At 46.2% G+C, this 24,932-nt stretch overlaps 1 protein-coding gene across 2 annotated transcripts in view; it reads left to right on the top strand.

Annotated features, from left to right (window-relative positions):
- Window positions 1-972: 972 nt before the first annotated feature.
- LOC137524240 (WD repeat-containing protein 5B-like) overlaps window positions 973-24,932 on the top strand; it is a 29,111-nt gene continuing 5,151 nt past the window's right edge. The window contains exons 1-10 of one of the 2 annotated variants that reach the window (XM_068243868.1): window positions 973-1,080; window positions 2,743-2,924; window positions 8,408-8,492; window positions 12,976-13,111; window positions 15,410-15,599; window positions 17,920-18,028; window positions 18,533-18,564; window positions 18,655-18,754; window positions 23,771-23,836; window positions 23,952-24,044. In XM_068243868.1, coding sequence (XP_068099969.1) covers window positions 2,779-2,924; window positions 8,408-8,492; window positions 12,976-13,111; window positions 15,410-15,599; window positions 17,920-18,028; window positions 18,533-18,564; window positions 18,655-18,754; window positions 23,771-23,836; window positions 23,952-24,044 — 957 coding nt within the window. In that variant the 5' untranslated portion in view covers window positions 973-1,080; window positions 2,743-2,778. Of the gene's footprint in view, window positions 1,081-1,133; window positions 1,343-2,742; window positions 2,925-8,407; window positions 8,493-12,975; window positions 13,112-15,409; window positions 15,600-17,919; window positions 18,029-18,532; window positions 18,565-18,654; window positions 18,755-23,770; window positions 23,837-23,951; window positions 24,045-24,932 lie in introns of those variants that run through there. The other variant, XM_068243869.1, reaches the window with a different exon arrangement.

Here is a 24,932-nt window from a genome sequence, read left to right as displayed (position 1 = left end):
GCAACTGCTGTTCAGGAAATGCTGTTGAAAACAAAGAAAGCCCTGAGAATCCCCCATTAGAAGATGGACTGGCCCAAAACCTGTCAGTTCTGTCAGATTTTAACTGCCTACCTTTTCCCCCGAAAAAACTCAAAATGTTGGGAGGTATGGTAGCATGTATGTATAGCAGTAAGGCTTCGTTCATATCTAAAAATCGTAATCGCAAGCGTTTTGCGATTTTGTGGTTCAGTTTTTTTTACCCTCCGGGTGCCCCACTGCGCGCTGAGTTTTTGGTAAAATCGCTTTTCCAGAGCGGTTTTGTTATTCACTCCCATTTACTCCCGGACGCAAGTCAGGAAGGGAACTCTTTGACCCGGAAAATAATTAAATACAATGTATTTATTCTAACAAATGCGAACACAATCGCCGCATAAAGTGGTTTTACGCATTTATAGTTCTTCCTATACCTTCTATTTTAGCAAAAACGTCCCAAAAATGGTACAAGCAGCGTTTGCGAACTGCAAAGTGCTGATATGAACCTTCTCATAGAGATTCATTGCACAAGCGTTTTGTGGGCGATTTTGAATCCGCCTGCGCTGGAAAAAAAACGTCCTTGTGCAATGCTGCATGGGAGCCCCTGCCTACTATGATCACAACTGGCATGGCATTTTTAAGCAACAGTGTATCTATCTAACTATCTATCTATAGCTATCTATCCTTATTATTATGTTATATAGAACCCCATCTGCAAATAGGTGGTATATGCATTTATGCACAGAGAGATTGTACAGCATGGGGTAGAATCAGCTGTGTAAGATACCTTTATGTGCAATAATTGTAACACTGTTCCTCTGTATAACAGTGATCATGATATCCCAACAGCAGCAGACACAACAAGTGATACACTTCCTCCCTCTCTTCCCCTCCAGCATGTGCCTCTCTCCTCCCTCCTCGCCCCACTCTCCTTCCCCTATCCTGCCCGCACCTGACGTCACATCCTGCTGGTTGCTAGGAGACAGAAGGACGCTGAAGAAGCCAGAGAAGGGAACCACGAGCCTCATAGATCATCTTTATTATTATAATCTTATATTCAGCACACAGGTGACCGTCCTCTGCCTGCTTCTGCTGTGTATAGAGAGGAGCGGTCTGCCCATCTGCAGGCATGCAGCGTGTTATATGTCATTGTAATGGCTTTACTGTGCTCCCTGCAGCCACAGCCTGAGTCCTGCCATTCATATTACAGCTTATGTATTGTGTATGGGGCAGTCACAGGCTACTGCTGGATCCACTATCTGTGCCATTGTATCTACAGGTTATTGTGCAGCAGAATTCCTTTATAGTAAACTCCAAAGGAACAGGCAAAGTAGGTTACTATATCAGAACTGGTTATACTCAAGCACATAATGTATTATAGTACTGGATCTAAATTCAGCTAATAATTGGGAACTGTTGTTTTTTTTTTTTTCTTTTTAATGCTTCAGCAAGCGAGCAGAGAGTGTGTAAGCTAGATCAAATTGCACTGTGTTAAACTATGCAGGGATTTGCATGCAGTAATTATGCAACAGCTTGCACAGGAAGCATACTGTAGACCTCACCAGGTAATAGAGATACTTATAGTGTGCTCCTCTGTCCACATTTCTGTGCAGCCTGGAGGATGCTGCAGCGTTGCAGCCATGCACAGGCAAGTCACAGATGACAGGCAATGCCCTCAGTAATCAGACAGCAGCTTGCACAGGAAGCATAGGTCTCACCAGTTAATGCAGGTACATTACTCATAGTGTGCTCCTCTGTCCACATTTCTGTGCCTCCTGGAGGATGCTGTAGCATTGCAGCCATGCACAGGCAAGTCACAGATGACAGGCAATTCCCTCAGTAATCAGGCAGCAGCTTGCACAGGAAGCATAGGTACCACCAGGTAATGCAGATACAGCACTAGTAGTGTGCTCCTCTGTCCACATTTCTATGCAGCTTGAATGATGCTGTAGCATTGCAGCCATGCACAAGCAAGTCACAGATGACAGGCAATTCCCTCAGTAATCAGGCAACAGCTTGCACAGGAAGCATAGGTCTCACCAGTTAATGCAGGCACAGTACTGATAGTGTGCTCCTCTGTCAACATTTCTGTGCCACCTGGAGGATGCTGTAGCGTTGCAGCCATGCACAAGCAAGTCACAGATGACAGGTAATTCCCTCAGTAATCAGGCAACACCTTACACAGGAAGCATAGGTCTCACCAGATAATGCAGATACAAGACTGGTAGTGTGCTCCTCTGTCCACATGTCTGTGCAGCTTGGATGATGCTGTAACATTGCAGCCATGCACAAGCAAGTCACAATTGACAGGCAATTCCCCTAGTAATCAGGCAGCAGGTTACACAGAAAGCATAGGTCTCAACAGTTGATGCAGGTACAGTACTGGTAGTGTGCTCCTCCTAAATCATTTGTGTAATCCATTGCATTTTGACGCATGCATATTGCAGCATTAAATAGTTTCATTAGCCACACCTGTATTTTTCAATGATTTAAATGAAACAGCCTGTTCTACAAGGCAACCTAGGCAGGTGCCTGGCGAGTTATAAAGGAGTTTTGGACAGCTGTTTTCTGTATTGAACTAGCAATGAAATGGGTTTAAGTTCTGAGAAATAAATATATATATTATTATTTTCAGAAAATGGACAGAACAGTTATATCTTAATTTATTGTGTAATTCATTGTGTAAAAATAGTTATACCTTCTACTAAGCTCATAAGTTCAATTTTGCAGGTTCTTGCAGACGCAGAAAATTCAGGACTTTAAGAGATGTCTGGGCTACTGGTGACCCCGCGTCCGAGGGTGAGTCCTAGCCGGCTCTCTACCCAGCTCCTGAGTCCAAGCAGTAGTGACATATCCCAGGAGCCAGTCCCCGAGCCCAGCACTGAGGGGGACCTACGGCTGGAGAGGGAGATGTAAGTGGCGAATAGCTTAAAGAGAATCTGTACTCTAATATTCTTACAATAAAAAGCATACCATTCTATTCATTATTTTCTCCTGTGCCCCTCTGTGCTGTTTCTGCCACTCTCTGCTGCAATCCTGGCTTGTAATTAAGGCCCGGTTCACACTTGCGGTTGTTTGCCAAACGGACCGGATGACCTGACCGGATCCGGACCGGATCCGGATCGGAACCGTACGGTTCTGATCCGGATCCGATCCGGATCCGGTCAGGTTGCATCAGGTGTCCATCAGGATGCGATCCGGATCCGTTTGGCAAAAAAACGTTAAAAACAAAAAAAAAGTTGGGGGTCTGGGAGGTCAGCAGAAGGGGGACCTGTGGAATCAGGCCCTCTGCTGTTTAGCACTCACCTCCACCTCCGACATGCTGCCAACATCTCCGGATCCGGATCCAGCTGTGCTGCTCCACTCCAAAATGCTTGCCCATGTGTCCCCATCCAATATCGCCGCAACAATCCCCATAGGAAGTGGGGTAGAACATCCGGATTTCTCAGCCTGTGTGTTGTGCGCTCTCCGGTTCCCATTGGTTTGTATTGGCCGGATGGTGCAGTCCGGCTCCACCCCGGATACGGCTGCCGGAGGAGCCGGATGAAAAAATAGCGCATGTTGGAACGGAGGCCGGAGTCCGGATCCGGCCCGGATCCGGTCCGGCTCCGGTTCGGCAGAACGGACGCATGTGAACGGACGCATAGGCTTTCATTGCTATGCCGTGCGTCCGTTCCGTCCGTTCTGCAAGCGGTGCGGCTCCGGCACGGCGATTCCGGAGGGCCACCGCAAGTGTGAACCGGGCCTAACAGTTTTAGGCAGTGTTTACAAACAAACTAACCAGCTTCTAATAGGCTCAGCTAAGCATAGTGTGTGAGTCATTCAGAGTATGCAGGGGGCCTGCAGAGGGTGTGTATCGCTTCTATCCAATCACAAGCAGCCCTGCACATTCCACACATTCCACCCTTAGCCCGACAAACAGGACAGAGGAAAGATACATTGATTTATTACAGAGACAGTGCAGTTAGGAAAGACTGCAGTAAGCCAGAGCAGATTAGAACAGGCATAGGAACTTATAGGATAGAAGAACTAAGGCTGAAAAAATTGTTACAGAGTCTCTTTAAAGAGAAACTGTAACCAAAAATTGAACTTCACCCCAATCAGTAGCTGATACCCCCTTTCCCATGAGAAATCTTTTCCTTTTCACAAACGGATCATCAGGGGGCTCTGTGAGGCTGATATTGTGGTGAAACCCCTTCCACAGGAAACTGTGAGAACCATAGTCCTGGCAGTTTCCTGTCTGTGAACCTCATTGCATTGTGGGTAATAGCTGTTTACAGCTGTTTCCAACTGCCAAAAAAAGCAAGCAGCAGCTACTTCCACTGACATCACCTGCCAGCAGTAAAAATGTCACCATGCGATAAATGTCAGAATACAAATCAGGGAGAGAAAAGATTTAACAATGTGCAAACACTGCCTAAATCATTTATATGTAATTATTGTAAAAATGAAGCACTTTTTATTACATTATTTTCACTGGAGTTCCTCTTTACAGTGAACCTGAACTGAGAAAAATTATTTACAATGAACACATGATGTATCTGCAAATGAATATTACATACTTACCTCACAGTCAGGCCTGGTGCACACCAGAGGAGTTTTTCTGAGCGTTTTGAGTTTTTTAAATCCCCCATAGCATTACATTGGGAAGAGCTTTTGAAACCTCTAGCGTCCAAACGCTAGAGGTTTCAAAAGCTCTTCCCAATGTAATGCTATGTTTTTTGTTTTTTTTTACAAAACCTCATTGCTCCAGTGTGCACAGACACATAGGATAACATTAGCAGCAGATTTAAAAACTCAAAACGCTCAGAAAAACTCCTCTGGTGTGCACCAGGCCTCAGTTCCTCTCAGAAGCTCATCATTTGCTTCCAACAATGATTCCTTCCAGTTCTGACAAGATTTTGTCAGGACTGAAATATCAGTTGCTGTCAGTTATATTTCAGTTGCTGTGAGTTATAACTGAAAGAGCACCTGATGAGCACTGTAATGTTCATGTTTCTCTATGGCTCAAGTGGGCGATATCACAGTTTAAGTGTAACTGTCGGGCATAAAATAAAAAAACAATTCTTTATTTTTATCTGGTAAACAAGTAATAAGGATGCTAACCAGGCAATCCAAAAGTTAAAATCACTATTACTTTTCTTGTTGATAAATGATTATTCCCAGTTTACCTGACTCTTATTTGGTACATTGCCGCACAAACAAAGTTGCAGGGCATTCAGGGTTGTCTTTTTTTGCTTCACTACTTCCCCCTCAGACTTAAAGGGAAGGTTCAGGGACACCTTGAAAAAAATAAAAATCCATATCCACTTACCTGGGGCTTCCCCCAGCCCGTGGCAGGCAGGAGGTGCCCTCGCCGCCGCTCCAGAGGCTCCCGGTCGTCTTCGGTGGCCGACCCGACCTGGCCAGGCCGGCTGCCAGGTCGGGCTCTTCTGCGCTCCAAGGACGGGCTCTTCTGCGTCCCACGCGGGCGCGCTGACGTCATCGGACGTCCTCCGGGCTGTACTGCCCGGTGAGGGCACCTCCTGCCTGCCACGGGCTGGAGGAAGCCCCAGGTAAGTGGATATGGATTTTTATTTTTTTCAAGGCGTCCCTGAACCTTCCCTGTAAAGAGAGTCTGAAGCGAGAATAAATCTCGCTTCAGACCTCATAGTTAGCAGGGGCATGTGTGCCCCTGCTAAAACGCCGCTATCCCGCGGCTTAAGGGGGGTCCCTTCACCCCCAAAGCCACTCCGAACATCGCGGAATCTCTTCCGCATTGGGGCAGGGCTAACCGCTGCAGCCCTGCCTCCCGCGCGTCTATCAGACACGTACCTCCGCCTCTCCCCCGCCCCTCTCAGTCTTCCTTCACTGAGAGGGGCGGGGGAGAGGCGGCGATGCGCGTCTGATAGATGCGCTGAGAGGCAGGGCTGCAGCCATTAGCCCTGCCTCCAGGAGGAGCAAAATTTACGACCAATTTGGTCGTTGATTTTGCAGGGGGGGGTTGGGGGTGAAGAGGCCCCCGTTTAGCCGCGGGATAGCGGCGTGTTAGCAGGGGCACACTTGCGCCCTGCTAGCTATGAGTTCTGAAGCGAGAATTATTCTCGCTTCAGTGTCTCTTTAACTCAGGGGTAGGGAACCTTGGCTCTCCAGCTGTTAAGAAACTCCAAGTCCCACAATGCATTGCAGGATTTTGACAGCCACAGCCATGATTAGTAAAGGCAAATGCATGCTGGGATTTGTAGTTTTATCACAGCTGGAGAGCCAAGGTTCCCTACCCCTGCTTTAACTAATGCAGCCTGATTGGCTGAAGTCTCTTTCCCTCCTGTTTTCCCCTCCAACACCTCATGCTGAGACAAGGCACTTTCTATAGCAGAGCTGGGTGGGAGTGCTTGAAGACTGGGAGGAGGGCGGGGAATGCATACACAACCAGGCAGAGGAGAGTAAGGGAGGAAATGACATCAGGATTGGCTTCAAGATAGATACAGTTAAAATGGAGAATCCTAAGAAGGATTTTCTCTTTTTTTTTTTACTGTAGACAAAATCACTAAAATCAAAATGTGGACAGTGCAATACATATGTAAGTAGAGCAAGTATGTATCTACTTATATATGTGCGTTTTTTTTTTCTGTGATAGTATGGCTGACAGCTCCTCTTTAACAGTGTGGTGACCAGGAAGCTGTTACAAGGTCATTGCCATTTTTAAAATGGAAAACTGAGAATTCCATTCATCACAGCGGACAGACTGGAGCAGAAGAGGAGAAAGAGATTGATAAACAGACTATGCGGGAGGTAAGTATGTCCTGTGTATGTTTATTTTGACTTAATGCAAACCCATAGCTCCCGACTGGCCTTTCGGAGGGACAGTCACTCTTTGAGAACCCAATCCCTCTGTCCCTCTTTCTTCCTCATTTGTCCCTCTTTCAGGACTGATGTACAGAGCTATGTAAATATGTTTTTTCTACTGAAAAATGTGTTTGACTGACTCTAAACTTTATTCCTATCAATTAAATTGACATAGTTCTTATTTTCAAATGTTAAAATTAAGAAAAACTATTGATGATAAAGAGGACCAGTGTGGTTTGAATGATAAAACTACATCTTTTGATTCTGAATTCTATGTGATATGCATGGTGAGGGGTATGGGAGGCGTGGCTAGGAGTGTGGCATGGGTATATTTAAAAGTGTTCCTCTTTCTTATCTCAAAAAGTTGGGAGGTATGCAAACCTGTAAGGGAAAGTAAATGGAAGTTCAATACTTACCTAAGAAGTGGGAAGCCTGTGGATGCTCCCGAGGGTTTCCAGATACTCCTTAACCCCAGAGCTGCTGGAAGGGGCCCTCTTGGTCTTCACAACCAAACTCCCATCTGCGTACGAGCGCAACCGCATTGGGTGAATACGGTCTGTGCCTGCGCAGTGGTACAAAGCTGCACATGCATGGAGGAAACAGCCATGCACTAGCGACTTCCTGCTACTGGGTATGTGAGGACTGTACTTGCGTATGGTCCTGCATATCCAACATGCTCTATTTGGATATGCTCATGAACATCCAGAATATCCAGAGGCTTCCCTTTACCAAGGTAACTTTTCTTCTAATAACCCTATTCGCTACAATTTTGCGATCACTCACATCCCTCCCCCAGCACTTCCTTTTTCTGCTGTGCGGGGGGGGGGGGGGTGTGAGTGCTGGATCGATGAAGAGAGAAGAGCCGGAGGGGTCTCTAACTCCTCGTACTAGAGTAAGGAGGCGGTCTGACATTGACAGGGGGGAGAAGAGGCAGGGTCGGAACCACCTCATGCGCTGCAGCTCCACCCTTATTGCACGCGGCACGGTGTGGTGCCAGAAGGAATCACAATGTCGGACAGATCCGCATAGAGTGATGCTGTGCCGGACTAGAGCCAATATGCGCTTTGAGGGGGTCGTTGCTGCTGACTACAGGGTCGCAGGAGGACGGGTCGGCACAGAATGACTGCAGGGGGCTGCAAGAGGCCACGGGTAAAGTAAATTGTTTTGTTTTTTTGTTTTTTAAACTTAAGGATCCCTTTTACTGGTACTTTTGCATACAATTTAAATGCAAGCTGGGATTAGTAGTATCCCATTGTCAGTTACGCCTGGTACACACCATGCAATTTCCTGTAAGACAGACGGGTCAAATTGATTATCCCCGACAGGTCCGATCTGATTTCCCATAGTTTTTCTGATTGATTTTGTATAGAAGTGATTTGCAAATCGATTAGAAAAATGGATCAGAAATCAGATCGGACCTGACAGATATAATCGATTTGACCCGTCTATCTAACGGGACATTGCATGGTGTGCACCAGGCATAAGATTATCTGTTGTAATGTTCTGTTCACATCACGGGACACCATAGGAATTTGTTCTGTGCCGTAATCCATCTCCTCTTTCTGTACAGTGACTGCGGAGAGGAGGTCATGAGCTGCCAGTTTAACCCGTCAGGGATCCTGTTAGCGGCTGGACTCATCAACGGTACCATCAAGGTACTTAGAGGAACTATATCTTCATAGATACTCCCAGTAAATGTGACAATTGTATTAATGCAAAAAACTTTTCTCCTATTTATTATTAATGCATCTAAGTCATTTTTCGTGCTATTTGTTTTGGTATTTACCATCCTTTCTAGACCGTATTTTAATGACTTTATTCTTGCAGTCCGTAACTTTAGCATGATGATTTCTTCCTTAACTTAAGGATAGAATGATCTGCAAAGGCAGTTCAGAGAGAAAATGTAAGTGTTAATAATTCTTATGCTGTGTACACACGGTGCGTTCCCGCACTCGATGCCCCGCTCGATTCCCAGCTGCTCGATTATTTCCGAGCATTTCCGATCCCGTTTCGATGATTGTTAGGTCGATTCTCATGTAAAATATGCCAAATCGACCTAACGATCCATCGAAACGCGAATCGGACATGTCGGAAATAATCGAGCGGCCGGGAATCGAGCGGGGCATCGAGTGCGGGAATGCACCGTGTGTACCCAGCATTAAAGGAATACTGAGGTGAAAAAATTGGGGGGGGGTGGGGGTCATACAGAGGCCATACATAGGTGTTGGCAAACACAAAGCTGTTGGTTCTCTCCCGAGAGGCTCCGTCTGTCTGCAAATCAGTCCGGTATAGGCCGCGACTAGAGTAACCATATCTAGTTGTGCGTTCATGCGGAGTCTCTCAGTGCCACTGAGCACTCTGCACTCTCACCACATGTGGGCACATCATGTGACGGTACTTTGCGTGTGCAGCACAACGAGATCTGGTTCAAGGGTCACCAGCTTTTTCTAGTCATGGCCTATACTGGACTGGTTTGCAAGCAAACTTAGCCTCTCAGGAGAGAGCAGACACCTATTTATGGCTTCTGATACCACCTGTTTGTTTGTTTTTTGCCTCTGTATATTTTTTAAAGTACCCCTGAGCCGGATATTTTTTAACCTACTTTTAATCCTGTTCAAGGAAACAAAAAAGGGACACCGAGAGCCCAATATAGTGTAGTAAGTTAGGTTGCACAGCAGTTCAGCGTGAAAAACATACAGTGGTGTGAAAAACTATTTGCCCCCTTCCTGATTTCCTATTCTTTTGCATGTTTGTGACACTTAAATGTTTCTGCTCATTAAAAACCATTAACTATTAGTCAAAGATAACATACTTGAACACAAAATGCAGTTTTAAATAATGGTTTTTATTATTTAGTGAGGAAAAAAAACTCAAAACCTACATGTCCCTGTGTGAAAAAGTGATTGCCCCCCCCCTTGTTAAAAAATAACTTAACTGTGGTTTATCACACCTGAGTTCAATTTCTGTAGTCACCCCCAGGCCTGATTACTGCCACACCTGTTTCAATCAAGAAATCACTTAAATAGGAGCTATCTGACACAGAGAAGTAGACCAAAAGCACCTCAAAAGCTAGACATCATGCTAAGATCCAAAGAAATTCAGGAACAAATAAGAACAAAAGTACTGTAATTGAGATCTATCAGTCTGGTAAAGGTTATAAAGCCATTTCTATAGCTTTGGGACTCCAGCGAACCACAGTGAGAGCCATTATCCACAAATGGCAAAAACATGGAACAGTGATGAACCTTCCCAGGAGTGGCTGGCCGACCAAAATTACCCCAAGAGCGCAGAGAAAACTCATCCGAGAGGCCACAAAAGACCCCAGGACAACATCTAAAGAACTGCAGGCCTCACTTGCCTCAATTAAGGTCAGTGTTTACAGCTCCACCATAAGAAAGAGACTGGGCAAAAATGGCCTGCATGGCAGATATACAAGGCGCAAACCACTTTTAAGCAAAAAGAACATTAAGGCTTGTCTCAATTTTGCTAAAAAACATCTCAATGATTGCCAAGACTTGTGGGAAAATACCTTGTGGACCGCCGAGACAAAAGTTTAACTTTTTGGAAGGTGCGTGTCCTGTTAAATCTGTCGTAGAAGTAACACAGCATTTCAGCAAAAGAACATCATACCAACAGTAAAATATGGTGGTGGTAGTGTGATGGTCTGGGGTTGTTTTGCTGCTTCAGGACCTGGAAGGCTTGCTGTGATAGATGGAACCATGAATTCTACTGTCTACCAAAAAATCCTGAAGGAGAATGTCCGGCCATCTGTTCGTCAACTCAAGCTGAAGCGATCTTGGGTGCTGCAGCAGGACAATGACCCAAAATCCGCCAGCAAATCCACCTCTGAATGGCTGAAGAAAAACAAAATGAAGACTTTGGAGTGGCCTAGTCAAAGCCCTGACCTGAATCCTATTAAGATGTTGTGGCATGACCTTAAAAAGGCAGTTCATGCTAGAAAACCCTCAAATAAAGCTGAATTACAACAATTCTGCAAAGATGAGTGGGCCAAAATTCCTCCAGATCGCTGTAAAAGACTTGTTGCAAGTTATCGCAAACGCTTGATTGCAGTTATTGCTGCTAAGGGTGGCCCAACCAGTTATTAGGTTCAGGGGGCAATTTCTTTTTCACACAGGGCCATGTAGGTTTTGAGGTTTTTTTCTCACTAAATAATAAAAACCATCATTTAAAACTGCATTTTGTGTTCAATTATGTTATCTTTAACTAATGGTTAACGGTTTTTGATGAGCAGAAACATTTAAGTGTGACAAACATGCAAAAGAATAAGAAATCAGGAAGGGGGCAAATAGTTTTTCACACCACTGTATATGGTCATACTCACAAGTAAGGGTCACCACAAAGGTAACCAATGTTCAGGTGGGGAGAAATAGAACCCGACCCCAATTGGATGTAAGAAGTCACTCTTTGTAGACTGGAAACAAGGGGGGCAGCACCCCTCCACCGAGGGAGGCCTTCACAATTAGACAAGGATTGGAACAGAGGCGCCAAAGTACGATAAAAACGTTTAAAACCTTTTAAAGGAGGAGGAGGGGCAACTTTACAGTTACTAATGTTAAATCATTGTATTTTTTTTATAAGTGGACCTAAACTCTTGCACAGGACAGAAGAAAAACATAGAGAAATGCACCCTGTATGTATTTAGAGAGTTTAGCTAATTCCCCCTCATTTGTGCCTAATCACTAGTTGTTGTAATTTGATCTCTCCCCGTGTCAACCGACTGCCAGGGCCAGATTTGTACTCTTTACCGCCCTAGGCCAATGTCACCAGCCGCCCCCCTTCAGTATGGGTTGCGAGATGACCCCTTCCTTCTAGTATAGGTAGCCGGATGACCCCCCAGTATAGGCAGTCAAATGACTCCTCCCCCATTTCCCTCCAGTATAGGTAGCCAGATGACCCCTCCCCCTTTCTCTCCAGTATAGGTAGCCAGATGACTCCTCCCCCTTTCCCTCCAGTATAGGTAGCCAGATGACCCCTCCCCCCTTTCCCTCCAGTATAGGTAGCCAGATGACTCCCTTAATCCCTCCTCCCCCCCACCTTTCAGTATAGGTAGCCAGCTCACATACTGCAGCAGCCATCAGTATCACTCATTTCTCAGCTCGTCTCCAGTGCAGAAGCTTCCTATTCCTTTCCGTCTCCAATGCCTCCCAAATGCATATTCACCGACCACAATGCAAACGTGCACAGAGAGCAAGGTGGCTGGCAGCAGAGTACCGCAGTCAGACACTCGCCTGATCTCCCTGCATTGCAGCATTTGTAAGCTTGCAAATGCTGCACCAGTTTGGCTTGCTGCTTTGGTGCCCTTCCTCTTGTGGTGCCCTAGGCCATGGCCTAGGGGGCCTTGGCCTAAATCCGGCCCTGCCGACTGCCATGGCAGATAAGCTCATTTGAAAGCACAGGGTGTTAACAATATGTCTGCTTCCATGAAAGCAGAAAGTAGAAACACTGCAGATTTATTGCAAGATTTGTATCAGCTGTAACAAAGAAATGGTTTTCTGTAAAGGTTATTATGCTGTTGCTTATCTATTAGAGCACAATGGGCATTCTGAGTTAAGGTCCACTGTAAAGTATATTTTGTTAATGTTGTTGTAGGGCTCGCTCATATACGAAACTTCTCAAAAATGTAGTAACCAAATGAATGCTGAGTACTAAAAAACATGCATATAATGTTGAAAACCTCAGCATAAAACACATGCATGCACTGCTGTCTAGAGCAGGCGTGGGCAAACTCGGCCCTCCAGCTGTTACGGAACTACAAGTCCCACAATGCATTTGCCTTTATTAGTCATGACTGTGTCTGTCAGACTCCTGCAATGCATTGTGGGACTTGTAGTTCCTTAACAGCTGGAGGGCCAAGTTTGCCCACGCCTGGTCTAGCCTCTATACCATGTACAATTCTCACGTTGGCTATGCCTTGTCTTTCCATGCACTGCCATTGCCATGTGTACCACATACGATTCCGGGTTCGTCATCCAGCATACTTGGTAAAATAAAGAGTATTCTGATTCTGAAGATGATTCTGATTACACAGGATGTCAGATGAAAATCATATATGATGATGATGATTATTGATTACCATGGTAGATATACCCATTGTGACATGTGGCGGTATCTCTGCAGGTGTACACGGTGTCAGATGGAAGGTGTGTGCACACCCTTAAGGACGATCAATCGATATCGGTTCATCTTCCAGTCACAGCGCTGAGATTCCACCCCAATAGGCCCAGCTCCAAGGGCGACCTCCTCCTGGCCACATGTAAGTAGCTGAGGACATCCTGGGATGCATAAAACAGGAAATAAAGTCACGGGATGCTAGTGTGCTACTCCCTCTGTATAAATCACTTGTGGACCACATCTGGAGTATGGAATACAGCTTTGGACTCTACATTATAGTACTGTACAGTATAGTTTTGGGCTCTACATTTAAAAAATTATACATACCTGGAGCTTCCTCCAGCCCCCTCCAAGCTGGTCTCTCCCTCCCTGTCGTCCTGCCTCACCTGGATCCTCTGCAATTTGGCCCGGAAAGATTATTAAATCAAACCATATGATATTTTTTTCCATTAACACTAAATGATATCACAGTCAAAAAAGCAGATAAGCACTCAAAAGCCCAGTCCTGCAAATATGGGAAGTAGATACACTTCTTATCGCCTCAATTGATCTCACAGAGATTATGCATAAAGTTCATCCAGGAATGAGTGACACACCAGTGTCCCCCCCCAATGTGAAACGACTCACCAGATGATGCGGCCTGACAGGGCCCGTCTGTGCATTAGGGGTATTGGCCACCCCTCAGCCTCTCCGGCAAATCTCCACAGCTAGTCTCCACAGGGATAGATGAGGACCTCCAAGGAAAAAAAGAGAGGCGCTTCACATAGTGTAAAAGGGAAAGCAGGAAATTTGGGCGCATGAGGCAAGTGGACAAAAAGGGCGCCGCCATTCACTCCCATAATAAATATCGTTTAATGGGCGCCCAACAGGAAAAAAGGGCGCCGGAGAAAAATAACGTTTTAAAAGCGGCGCCCGGAGACTTTTAATGTTTTATAACTGCTTCTCATGATTACACATTATTTAATGATTTATCATTTTTTAAACATTATTTTTAAACGAAAAACAGTGCATCATTTTTTAAAACATTATTTTTAAACGAAAAACCGCACAATATTTTTTTAAAACGTTATTAATGCTTATCACAGGGGGGTCTTAGGTTTAGGCACCACCAGGGGGTCTTAGGTTTAGGCATCAACAGGGGGGTGGTTAGGGTTAGGCACCACCAGGGGGGGGGGGGGGGGTCTTAGGGTTAGGCACCACCAGGGGGGTCTTAGGTTTAGGCACCACCAGGGGGGTCTTAGGTTTAGGCACCACCAGGGGGGTCTTAGGTTTAGGCGCCACCAGGGGGGGTGTTAGGTTTAGGCACCACCAGGGGGGTCTTAGGTTTAGGCACCACCAGGGGGGTCTTAGGTTTAGGCACCACCAGGGGGGTCTTAGGTTTAGGCACCACCAGGGGGGTCTTAGAGCTAGGCACCACCTGGGGGGTCTTAGGGTTAGGCACCACCTGGGGGGTCTTAGGGTTAGGCACCACCAGGGGGGTCTTAGGTTTAGGCACCACCAGGGGGGTCTTAGGTTTAGGCACCACCAGGGGGGTCTTAGGTTTAGGCCCCACCAGGGGGATCTAGGGGTTAGGGGAAGGTACAGGGAGGGTTCTGTATGAGAGTAGGGTTAGGTATAGCTTTAGTAACATTCTTATTAATGTTTTATAAAACGTTATTATAATTTCACTTTTTAAACAGGGAAGATTAACGTTTTTTACAATTCCCGATTTCATACACATTGTTTAATGATTTATAACTTTATAAAACATTATTTTTAAACGAAATATAGCACAATTTTTTTTAAACGTTATTCATGCTTATCGTTTAAAACCTTGCGCCCTTTTTTCCCGACGCCCTTTTTTAACGTACGCCGTAAAAGGGGATAAGTCCCACGTTTATTGATAAAAACTTTAAAAGAGCAATAGCTCATAAGCAGCAGTCTAGCGCGGTATAGGGCTTGGAAGTAAGCATGCAGCCAGTGCCTATGAATGGCTACCGCCGAGCATATTGCCAAACAGTCCCCGCAGAACGAAATGATATCAGTAGTCTATGCACTGTGTAAATTCAATTCAATATTTGTCTGCGCTCTAGAGATGAATGAAGAGTTTAGTATGCTGATAGTCCTGATCACTGTCCCTGGCGGTTTCCAGCTTTCCATAATCAGTTTATCTGTTCCCTGATGCTGGGAACACACGTTTTGTTTTCCCGCTTGATAGATGCGTTCGATTGATACGTTCCGTCCGATATTCCTCTCGATAGTTTTACCGCTCGATTCCTTATAGAAGTGAATGGAAAAAGTAAGAAAAATTAGCGGAAAATAAGAGAATCGAGTGGAGAATCAAGCAGGAGTAAAACGATCAAGTGGAGAATTGAACAGCAAACACGTATAGTGTGTTCCCAGGATTAATGTCTGATCCTCCTTGAGTAACTTTCATCCTGGTTTTGTGTTTTTGTCTCAGATGCCGGTGGTCAGGTGAAGTTTTGGCACATCTCCACTCAGAGCTGCGTTCGTTCCCTGCAGGAGGACAGACAGACCCTGTCCGCCACCTTCAACCCTTCCGGCAGCCATTTTGTAACCGTGGGATCCAGCGATGAGATCCTCGTGTATGACGTGGAGAGCATGACTTGTGTGAACATCTGCCAACCCAGGTCCGTCATCTCATCCCTCACCGATTCTTTTGCCTAACCTCAACTCAGCAGGCAGGGGAGTACTGTGTAATGAAAAAACAAACAAACAGCCCTACTTACCTCGGGAGGGGGAAGCCTCTGGATCCGAATGAGGCTTCTTCCATCCTCTTCTGCCTCCTAGATCCAACGCAAAAAGCCTCTGAACTCCACGTGCGGCAATATTTAACTTGGGCTCTAGTACAGACGCAGTAGAAACATTCCAATCGGGCACCGGGGTAAATAGCCAAGTCCCATCGTGTCTGCTTTACTCCACAAGCAAAAGGTGACTGCGCAGTAGAGCAGACCCAATCGGGTCTGCTAATTCCACCGGAGACCGAGTGTACAACTCCTACTGCCCCTGCGCTGGAGCCAAAAAGGTAAATATTGTCATGCGCTCCGGCGCCTGCATAGTGCTTGTTGGTGCTTGTCGGAGATATTTTGGGCCGAGCCAGTGCTGGATCCCCAAGGCTAAAGAAGACAGTGGAAGCCTCATTAGTGTCCAGAGGCTTCCCCCTTCCGAGGTTAGTACCCCCCAGGAGCTGATTTTTTTTGTTGCAGGTGTACTTTAAGGTGGCTTACAGCTACATTTTGATTACGTTTCTACCTCTAGAACCTTTCATTCAGAACTATGCAAGGAAATGTTTTCGGTATTTGACGGCGGTAGGCCATGTACCAAACACAGGAGAGTAATGCCCATGTGCTCCCTGCAGCTGTCATATGATTGGTGATGTCACTTCCTGTGCAGCAGGGATCACCTGAAAGCTCCTTCTTAGACTTACTAGCAAGATGAGATCATCAGTTGTATGAAAATTTCCACTGAGCGAGAATGCATGCGCCTGATCTATTTCACAAGATGACTGACTTCTCTGAGTTGCTCCTCACAATCATGTGTTAGGCAAAACAGGAAGAAGAGAGGCGTGATCACGTGATCATGACCAGTCAAACAGAGAAGTGCAAATCAATTATTGGATCAGTTTGCCATGTGCTGCTGCATGAATTTTGTTTTGGTAGCAATTTGACAAGGACGACTGATTACCTATAGCGGCAAGGAGTGACATTGCTTCCTTGTACAGTTCTACATGGAGGTGTGTATACTGCGAACCACCATCCCTTCATCAAAATAATGATTCCTGTCCACTAGAGAGATAGAATGAGAGAGTGTATGTGTGTGGCAAAATTATATATTATAGGACCACTATCGCAAAAAATTGTAAAATTGAAAATACATAAAAACGCATAAATAAAGTGTACATTTCATCCAAAGTAAAATGTGATATAAATTATTTTTTCCTTTGTTGCTGCCACTTACAGTAGGTAGTAGAAATCTGACAGAACTGACAGGTTTTTAACTAGTCTATCTCCTCATGGGGGATTCTCATGGTTTTCTTTATTTTCGAAAGCACTTAATGAACGTCAGTTGCTCAGTCCAACTGATAGAATAGTGTGCAAACAGGTAGGTGGGCTTGCATCTTTGTATAGATCCTTTCCAGGTATTGCTTTTGGAAAGAATAAGTGAAATCTCACATGAAGAGATGGACTAGTCAAAAACCTGTCGGTTTCATCAGATTTGCACTACCTACTGTAAGTGACAGCAACATAGGAGAAAAGTAATTTATATCTCTTTTTATTCTGGAAGAAACATACTTCTTATCTGTATGTGTTTACATGTATTTTAAGTTTTACAATAGTTTGCGACAGTGGTCCTTTAAAGTATACCTGAGACAAATGAGTCAAAAGTATTTATACTTACCTGGGGCATTCTCCAGAACCATATAGTCCATCTGCTCCTTTTATGCCCTACCTTTCCGCTCCATTGTGCTGCTGTAAGCCCCGTGAAGTCCATGGCTCAGCTGACTGGCAGATTACTGCACATGCACGGTCCCGGCCTCGTGCAACACCTGATTGTGCGCTCATGCGCAGGGGGCGTTCTACGCATGCGTAGTTCAATAAGACTGTAGAACGCTTCCAGCAATGGAAGCTCGATCGGATGGTGTGGGTGGCCGAGAGCGCACAGGCGCAGTAGTCCACAACCCAGCTGGATTCTGGACTTCACAGCAGCACAATGAAGGGGACCAGAAGGACATCAAAGGTATAGATGGACTACAAGGGGTTGGCGGAAGCCCCAGGTAAGTAAAATTCTTTCTTTCCACCCGTCTCAGGTTTACTTTAAAGGTGACCTGACTGAGGCACGCATGGTGTCCATAGATACATAGAAGCCACAGGATGATCCCCTTGAAAGCATTCACTCAAAGCTGATGGCTGAATGTGTTTTGGGTGGAATAACCTCATCTACCTCCCTCAGCCCTTCTCTCGCCCTGATGGACGGTCACCGCTCCAGGATCTTCGGCTTGAAGTTTCACCCGTACAGCGAGGAGAGCTTCCTATCTGGAGGATGGGATGACACTGTGCAGGTAACGCAATATACTCTTCAGTCTTACAGTTTGAAGCTTACATTTAGCAATCATCTGTTCACAGGGGGCTTATTCTGCCAAGTGAATACAGCAAATCACTAAGTGCACACCTGACAATGACCCGTGGGAAGTCAAATAAATAGAAACACAACACTTTTATCCAGCTAAACAAACAATCCTGATCATACCGGGGTGCTGAAAAGCTCAAAGCTAATTATATCTTTTGTTGGCAGCTGCATGAACCAAACAATGTCATGACTGCTGTGCAGATATCATGTTTAACTCCTGAAAGTCAAAACAAGACTATGAGACACTTGGAAAGTTCCAATGTTTGACAGTAGGTTTACAGCCACATAGGTTATCAGTGATGCATGACAGGATCACTGTAAGAAATGATCTCTAAATGGCTAGTGTGGGTCACTGCCTATGACATAACCTCACCATTGCTTTCTCTGCAGCCTGTGTGTACTTGTGGTCAGTTATCTTCTGTGTGTTTCCCCGCAGTTCTGGGACATGAGGCAGAGGCATTCTCTGAGGTAACAGTCTGTGTTTGTTGTAGTAATGACTGTGTATATCTTCCTCAGTATCATCCTTGTTTATTAAACACTGGATTTCCTCTTTACCAGGAGGATCTCCGGCCCCCACGTCTGCGGAGATGCTCTGGACATCGATCCGAACACAGAGCAGATCCTGATTGGGTCATGGAGGAAGGAGGAGAGCCTGCAGGTGAGATGGAAGAAGATGCAGAGGGAGGCGGGATCAAGAAGGATAGTATAGAATGGACTACAGATCTCAGAAACCTGTAGAGATCACTGCTCATCAGTTCTGTACTAGGATTGTGCAGAAAAGATTTCAATTGTGTAGCCAGTGATGCTCGGAGCACTCAGAGGCGGATGGACCGTTGTCAGCATAGATCTCCATATTCCTTGATAACGTCAATCTTTGAGGGTTCTGGGTGCCTTCTTCAAGGATAGTAATGTTATGGTTTCCATACATTTAGCAGTTTTATGAAGATTGTACACAAGGCCAGATTTATACATTTTTTACCCCCAAGTCAAGCTCTCTTTCCTAGTGCAGTAGTTCCCCTCCCATTCTATGTGCAGCCCACACTTCCATGTGTATCATCCATGTACAACAGCCCCTCTTTTATGCACAGCTCTCTTGGACATCAGCTTCCCTTTTCATGTGTTGCTCCCCATTTGCAGCCTTTTCTTTCATCTATAGCAACCCCTATTTATCGTACAGGTGCCCCCTCGGGCTGCAGCCGCCCATGGCCTGGGCCTTGGTAGCCTTTCCCCAAATCCGGCCCTGGTTGTACACTTAGCAGTTTTATGGTGGCCGTAGACCTAGCAGTTTTAAGCTCGTTTCCCGATTATCACAGACTGCACAGAAGTGCGGCCCGCTTACCACAATGGATCCCACAGATCTGCTGCAGCATGACAGGTGTGCATGGCTCCTATTCATAATTTGGACCCGTTCACTGTCAAAAAATGTTGTTTTACTGTCAAGTGGGAACACAGCCTTATGGTGGCCAAGCACAATGCAGTTTTCTGGTGGTCAGATCTGCTGCAAAATGCTGTGTGAACAGATCCTACTAATGACATAGGATATGTCTGTGGGCCGTACTGTAAAATAGACATCTGACTGGTTAGGCACATGCTTGTTTCAGGTGTGCAATTAAAGTTAGCTGAGGCAGCCGATAGCGACCGTCCCAGCCGATAATCATGCATGTCTACAGAGGCGTCGGAGCCCTGACTCGCGACATGCAAACGATTAGCCCACTCCCCCGCCCACCGCGTGACATCACACATGAGCCACTCCATTGTCCCTCCGTACCCCAGCATACCAATACAGTGTGTCGTCAGCTGTACAGCTGAGCCCAGCGATGTCGCCCAACGGGATCGGGTTCTGATCCCCAACGGCGACATCAGTAGTTTGGTGTGTAAGTACCTTAAAGGATACATCCAAGCTTTTTTAAAAAAATGAGTCTACTTACCCGGGGGCCAGGACTTCCTTCAGCCCCTGGCAGCCGATATGTCTCTTGCCGCAGCTCCCGGGGTCCCTCTGTTGCAGATGCTGGCATGTACCAAGCTTGTGCAAGCACCGTTTCGATCCCGCAGTCTGGAGTGTACTGTGCGCAGGCACAGTAGTTCTGCACCTGCACAGTACACTCCAGACCACGTGAGCGGGATCAAGAATGGCACTCACCCAGTCTGGAGAGGTCGGCATCTGCAACAGGAGACCCCAGGACACCGGAGCTGTGGCAAGAGACATATCGGCTGCCAGGGGCTGGAGAAAGCCCTGGCCCCCGGGTAAGTAGACTAGACTAATTTTTTTAAAAAGCTTGGATGTATCCTTTAAAGGGAACCTAAACTGAGAAGGATAAGTATTTTTTCCTTTTAAAATAATACCAGTTGCCTGACTCTCCTGCTGATCCTGTGTCTCTAATACTTTTAGCCACAGCCCCTGAACAAGCATGCAGATCAGGTGCTCTGACTGAAGTCAGACTGGATTAGCTGCATGCTTGTTTCAGGTGTGTGAATCAACCATTACTGCAATCAAAGAGATCAGTAGGGTTGTCAGGCAACTGGTATTGTTTAAAAGGAAACATCCATATCCCTCTCGTTTTAGGTTCCCTTTAAGAGACTACCAATGCCAGAAAATTCAACAGGACAGCCAGGCAACTGGTATTGTTTAACCTGCCTGGCGTTCTATTAAGATCGCCAGGCAGGCTGCGGGAGGGTTTTTTTTTAATAAAAAAAAAACTATTTCATGCAGCCAACTGAAAGTTGGCTGCATGAAAGCCCACTAGAGGGCGCTCCGGAGGCGTTCTTCCGATCGCCTCCGGCGCCCAGAATAAACAAGGAAGGCCGCAATGAGCGGCCTTCCTTGTTTTGCTTATATCGTCGCCATAGCGACGAGCGGAGTGACGTCATCGACGTCAGCCGACGTCCTGACGTCAGCCGCCTCCGATCCAGCCCTTAGCGCTGGCCGGAACTTTTTGTTCCGGCTACGCTGGGCTCAGGCGGCTGGGGGGACCCTCTTTCGCCGCTGCTCGCGGCGGATCGCCGCAGAGCGGCGGCGATCAGGCAGCACACGCGGCTGGCAAAGTGCCGGCTGCGTGTGCTGCACTTTATTTGAGCCAAATCGGCCCAGCAGGGCCTGAGCGGCAGGCTCCGGCGGTACTGGACGAGCTGAGCTCGTCCAGACCGCCCAGCAGGTTAAAAAGAAATAAATATGGCAGTCTCCATATAACTCCTACCTTAGGCTCACGTTAAGTGGGAGAGAGGACTGAAATGTTGCTTTAAAGCACACCTGAAGTGAGAAGAATATGGAGGCAGCCCCCTCCTTCAACATCTTCAAGAAGGCCCTCAAAACTCACCTTTTCACTCTGGCCTACCACCCCTCACAAGTGCTCTAAACTAGAGTGACCAGACGTCCCGGATTCGGGGTCCGCTGTCCCAGGCTGCATGAGGTCCCGGGAAACGTCCCGCTTTCAGCAGCGGGACGTCCTGGCCTCGGGACTCTGGCCACTCTATCCTCATGAACTGGCAGCAGCGTCTATAGACGCTGTGCCAGTTCATTGCCTGCAGCCCCGCTCCAGCCTCCTCTTCTGGTGTCTGTTCCGACACCGGCAGGCGAGCAGGTATACGGCAAGATGGCTGCCGAAGCCCTGTACTGGAGACTAGTTGTGTCTCCAGTACAGGGCTTCGGGCGCCATCTTGCCATAGCCCTGTCAGCGCGGGAGATATGCAGGGGGAAGGTGGTCCCGGGAGCAGCGTGCCAGAGGCCGGAGACTTCTGCCAGGTGAGTAAATGCTTTCTTTTCCAGGTGAACTTTGCCCGTATTGCGTTTCTTGTCTGGTGAAATGTTTGCCCACATTGCGTTTATTTTCTGGTGAAATGTTTGACCACATTGCGTTTATTTTGTACTGACATGTTGCCTGCATTGCGTTTATTTTGTACTGACATGCCCGCATTGCGTTTATTTTGTGCTGACATGTTGCCCATTGCATTTATTTTCTGGTGTCCGGGGTAACTGTTACTGCATTTATTATCTAATGGTCACAGTTGGCTATGTTTGCTGCTTTGTGGTTACGGTATAGTATTAGCATCACACAGTTTCTGCACACCCATGATGCAAAGTCTCGTTTGACCACATCATGGCATAAATACTGCTTTCTTATGCCTCGCTGTTACATCATTTTGTTAGCTCCGCCCATACAATGTCATGGCCATGCCCATTTTCCGCCGCTGCGCGCGCCGCAACCCCCCACCCCAGTCTTCGTCACGGCGTGCTCCTCAGTCCCCCCACTTTTCGCCACGCCCCCCCCCCGCCCCCTCCCCGTCTCAGGTTGGACCAATAAAACCTGGTCAATCTATCTAAACCCGCAGCTGAACTCTGGTGCCCCTACCTTTCGCGTCCTTACCTCTCCCTCTAGATTGTAAGCCTTCTGGCAGGGTCCTCTTCCTTGTGTGTCCTACCTGATCATGCACCTCCATTACTGTGAACCCATGCTATACATCTGAGTGAACCTAACTTGCCTAATCTCCATGCTCCCATCCAGTGACTAAGCATTACCTTGTACTCATACTGTGCTGTGTGATCTGGTCTTTCTTGTATTCCTGTATTGTCGTATTGCTGTAGGTCACACCTAAATATTGTCTGTAACCTAAACTAATGTCCAGCGCTGTGTAATATGTTGGCTCTTTATAAGTACAATGAATAAAAAATAAATAAATTTTAAACAATACCAGCTGCCTGGCAGTGCTGCTGATCTCTTTGGCTGCAGTAGATCTGCACTTGCACTTGATCTGCATGCTTGTTCAGGGCCCTTTCACACTGGGGCGATGTGTCAAATTGCCGCACTGCTACCGTACTCCAGTGCAAATCTCTGGGGTAGTTCATATTACCTGTTTCGTGGTGCAGTCCGTCAGAAGTCCTCGATCTGACGCTGGTCCAAAGCTATGTTACTGCGTGGCTTCTGTGGTGAATTGTGGCGAATTGCTTTGGCCCAGGTCAGCTGACTAAGTCGTGTTACTCTATGGCAACGCAGGGATTTTTTAAACATTTTCTGACACAGCGCACATGCGCGGAATGGTATTTTTACAATATGCTTCCGTGCACTTTTGCATACCCCAATGCAGGAAGTGACCACAAGCGCGCATCACTTCCTGCTTGGCCAGATGGCCTGTTTTTGGCGGTATGGCTACCGAACCGCCAGTTTACAGCGTGGAACCAGTCCCAGAGTCTTACAGGTGAAACTCTAAAAACTAGAGTATCGTGCAAAAGTCTGTTTCAGTAATTCAACTTAAAAGGGGAAACAAGCCTTTGAATGTTGAGGATTATGGCTCACTGCTTATGAGAACCCCAAAATCAGAATTTCAGCTCATTAGATTATTGTGAAAATGTTCAATATTCTAAGCCCAACGACTCTCATCAGCTAATTCATCCAAATCACCTGCAAAAGGTTCCTATTTCATATATTAGCTTCACCTTCTAAGTTGAATAACTGAAATAAATGGACTGTTGCACAATAGTCTCATTTTTGGAGTTTCACCTTTATAGCTAAGAGTATTTCACGCAGAGGATCAGCAGTACAGCCAGGCAATGTGCATTGTTTAAAAGGAAATGAACATGTCAGCCTCTAATATATCCCTCTCACTTCAGATGCCCTTTAACCTCGCTCTGTATTGGCTCACTGTGTTTCACCCTGTTACTGCTATTTCTTGTGTTGATCAGGTCTGGGACTCTCTGAACGGACAGAAAATCCACACCGTGTCTGATGATTTCAGGGGACCGTCTCGGGTGAGTATAGCTAGCTTGCTCTGGCTGTAATTGCAATGGGTGCTGTAGGTTGCCGCACCTTTCTGCACTGCCTGTTCCTTACAAATAATAACCTAACGCTTTTGCCAACTCACAGATTTACTGCTGCCGCTGGCTGGGCACAGGTCACATGATAGCAGCAGGAAGTGACCTCAACATGTGTCGGATCATTGATCGCAATTCACTCATGGTAAGTCCTTGCTGGAGGTGGACTCTGGCTTGCGTGCAGATCGTACTAAACTCGGAATTGAGGCCGTTTTTTACTGTAATAGGTGTCTTTGTCAGTTCTGCATTCTTTTACCATATGTGTACTGTTACACATGAAAAAAAAAAAAGCCAGTATGAAAAAGTTCATCTTGTGAGTTATTCTGGCAGCCAGTCATATTTAACAGCCAAAATAACCATGGCAATCGCGCTCCTTACCATAGTAGCGGCCACGCTTCGAGCATATTGCGCGATACTTATGCGCGTACACTACAGAAATATTACCGCGTGGTAATAGTCACACCATTTGATGAATCAAGGCCTTTATGCTGTAACACACTGCATGTAGCGGGTTGTTTCCACACGCCCTCATATTGCACCGGCCACACTGTGAACGTCACATAGCTTTTTCATTGCAGTGCACCATTCCACATTACAGTGCGTCTGTTACGTCCCAGTGATGTCACAGCCTAGGCTGTTTAGCTATGCGAAATTATATCCCAGAGCATTCTGGGAGATCAGACATTTTTTCTACTGGCTTCGGAACACTGAGCATACGAACATTCCGCAGAGCTGCACCTGACAGAAAGATTTTACAATGGGAAAATGCTGACTAAATCATTAGTATTATTGTAAAAAAAAAAAAAAAAAAGCTATTTTACTAATTGCGTTATTTTTAGTACAGTTCACTTGAAGGAAAAATATTGTGTTTATCAGCTTTAAAGCGGAATGAAACCCAGCATTTCTTCTTTGCTCTAAAATATTATTTACAGCATATTTTATACTACCACATTTTTTTTTCCTAGAACAGCATTCAACTAGTTAAACACAGGACTTACAAGCTCCCTGCAGAGAAAGCTTGACGCATCCGAAC

This window comes from Hyperolius riggenbachi, chromosome 7 (genome assembly GCF_040937935.1).
Source record: "Hyperolius riggenbachi isolate aHypRig1 chromosome 7, aHypRig1.pri, whole genome shotgun sequence".
Classification (NCBI taxonomy): Eukaryota; Metazoa; Chordata; class Amphibia; order Anura; family Hyperoliidae; genus Hyperolius; species Hyperolius riggenbachi.
The sequence above is the reverse complement of the archived record's forward strand: the minus strand, read 5'-3'. Positions and strand labels throughout refer to the sequence as shown.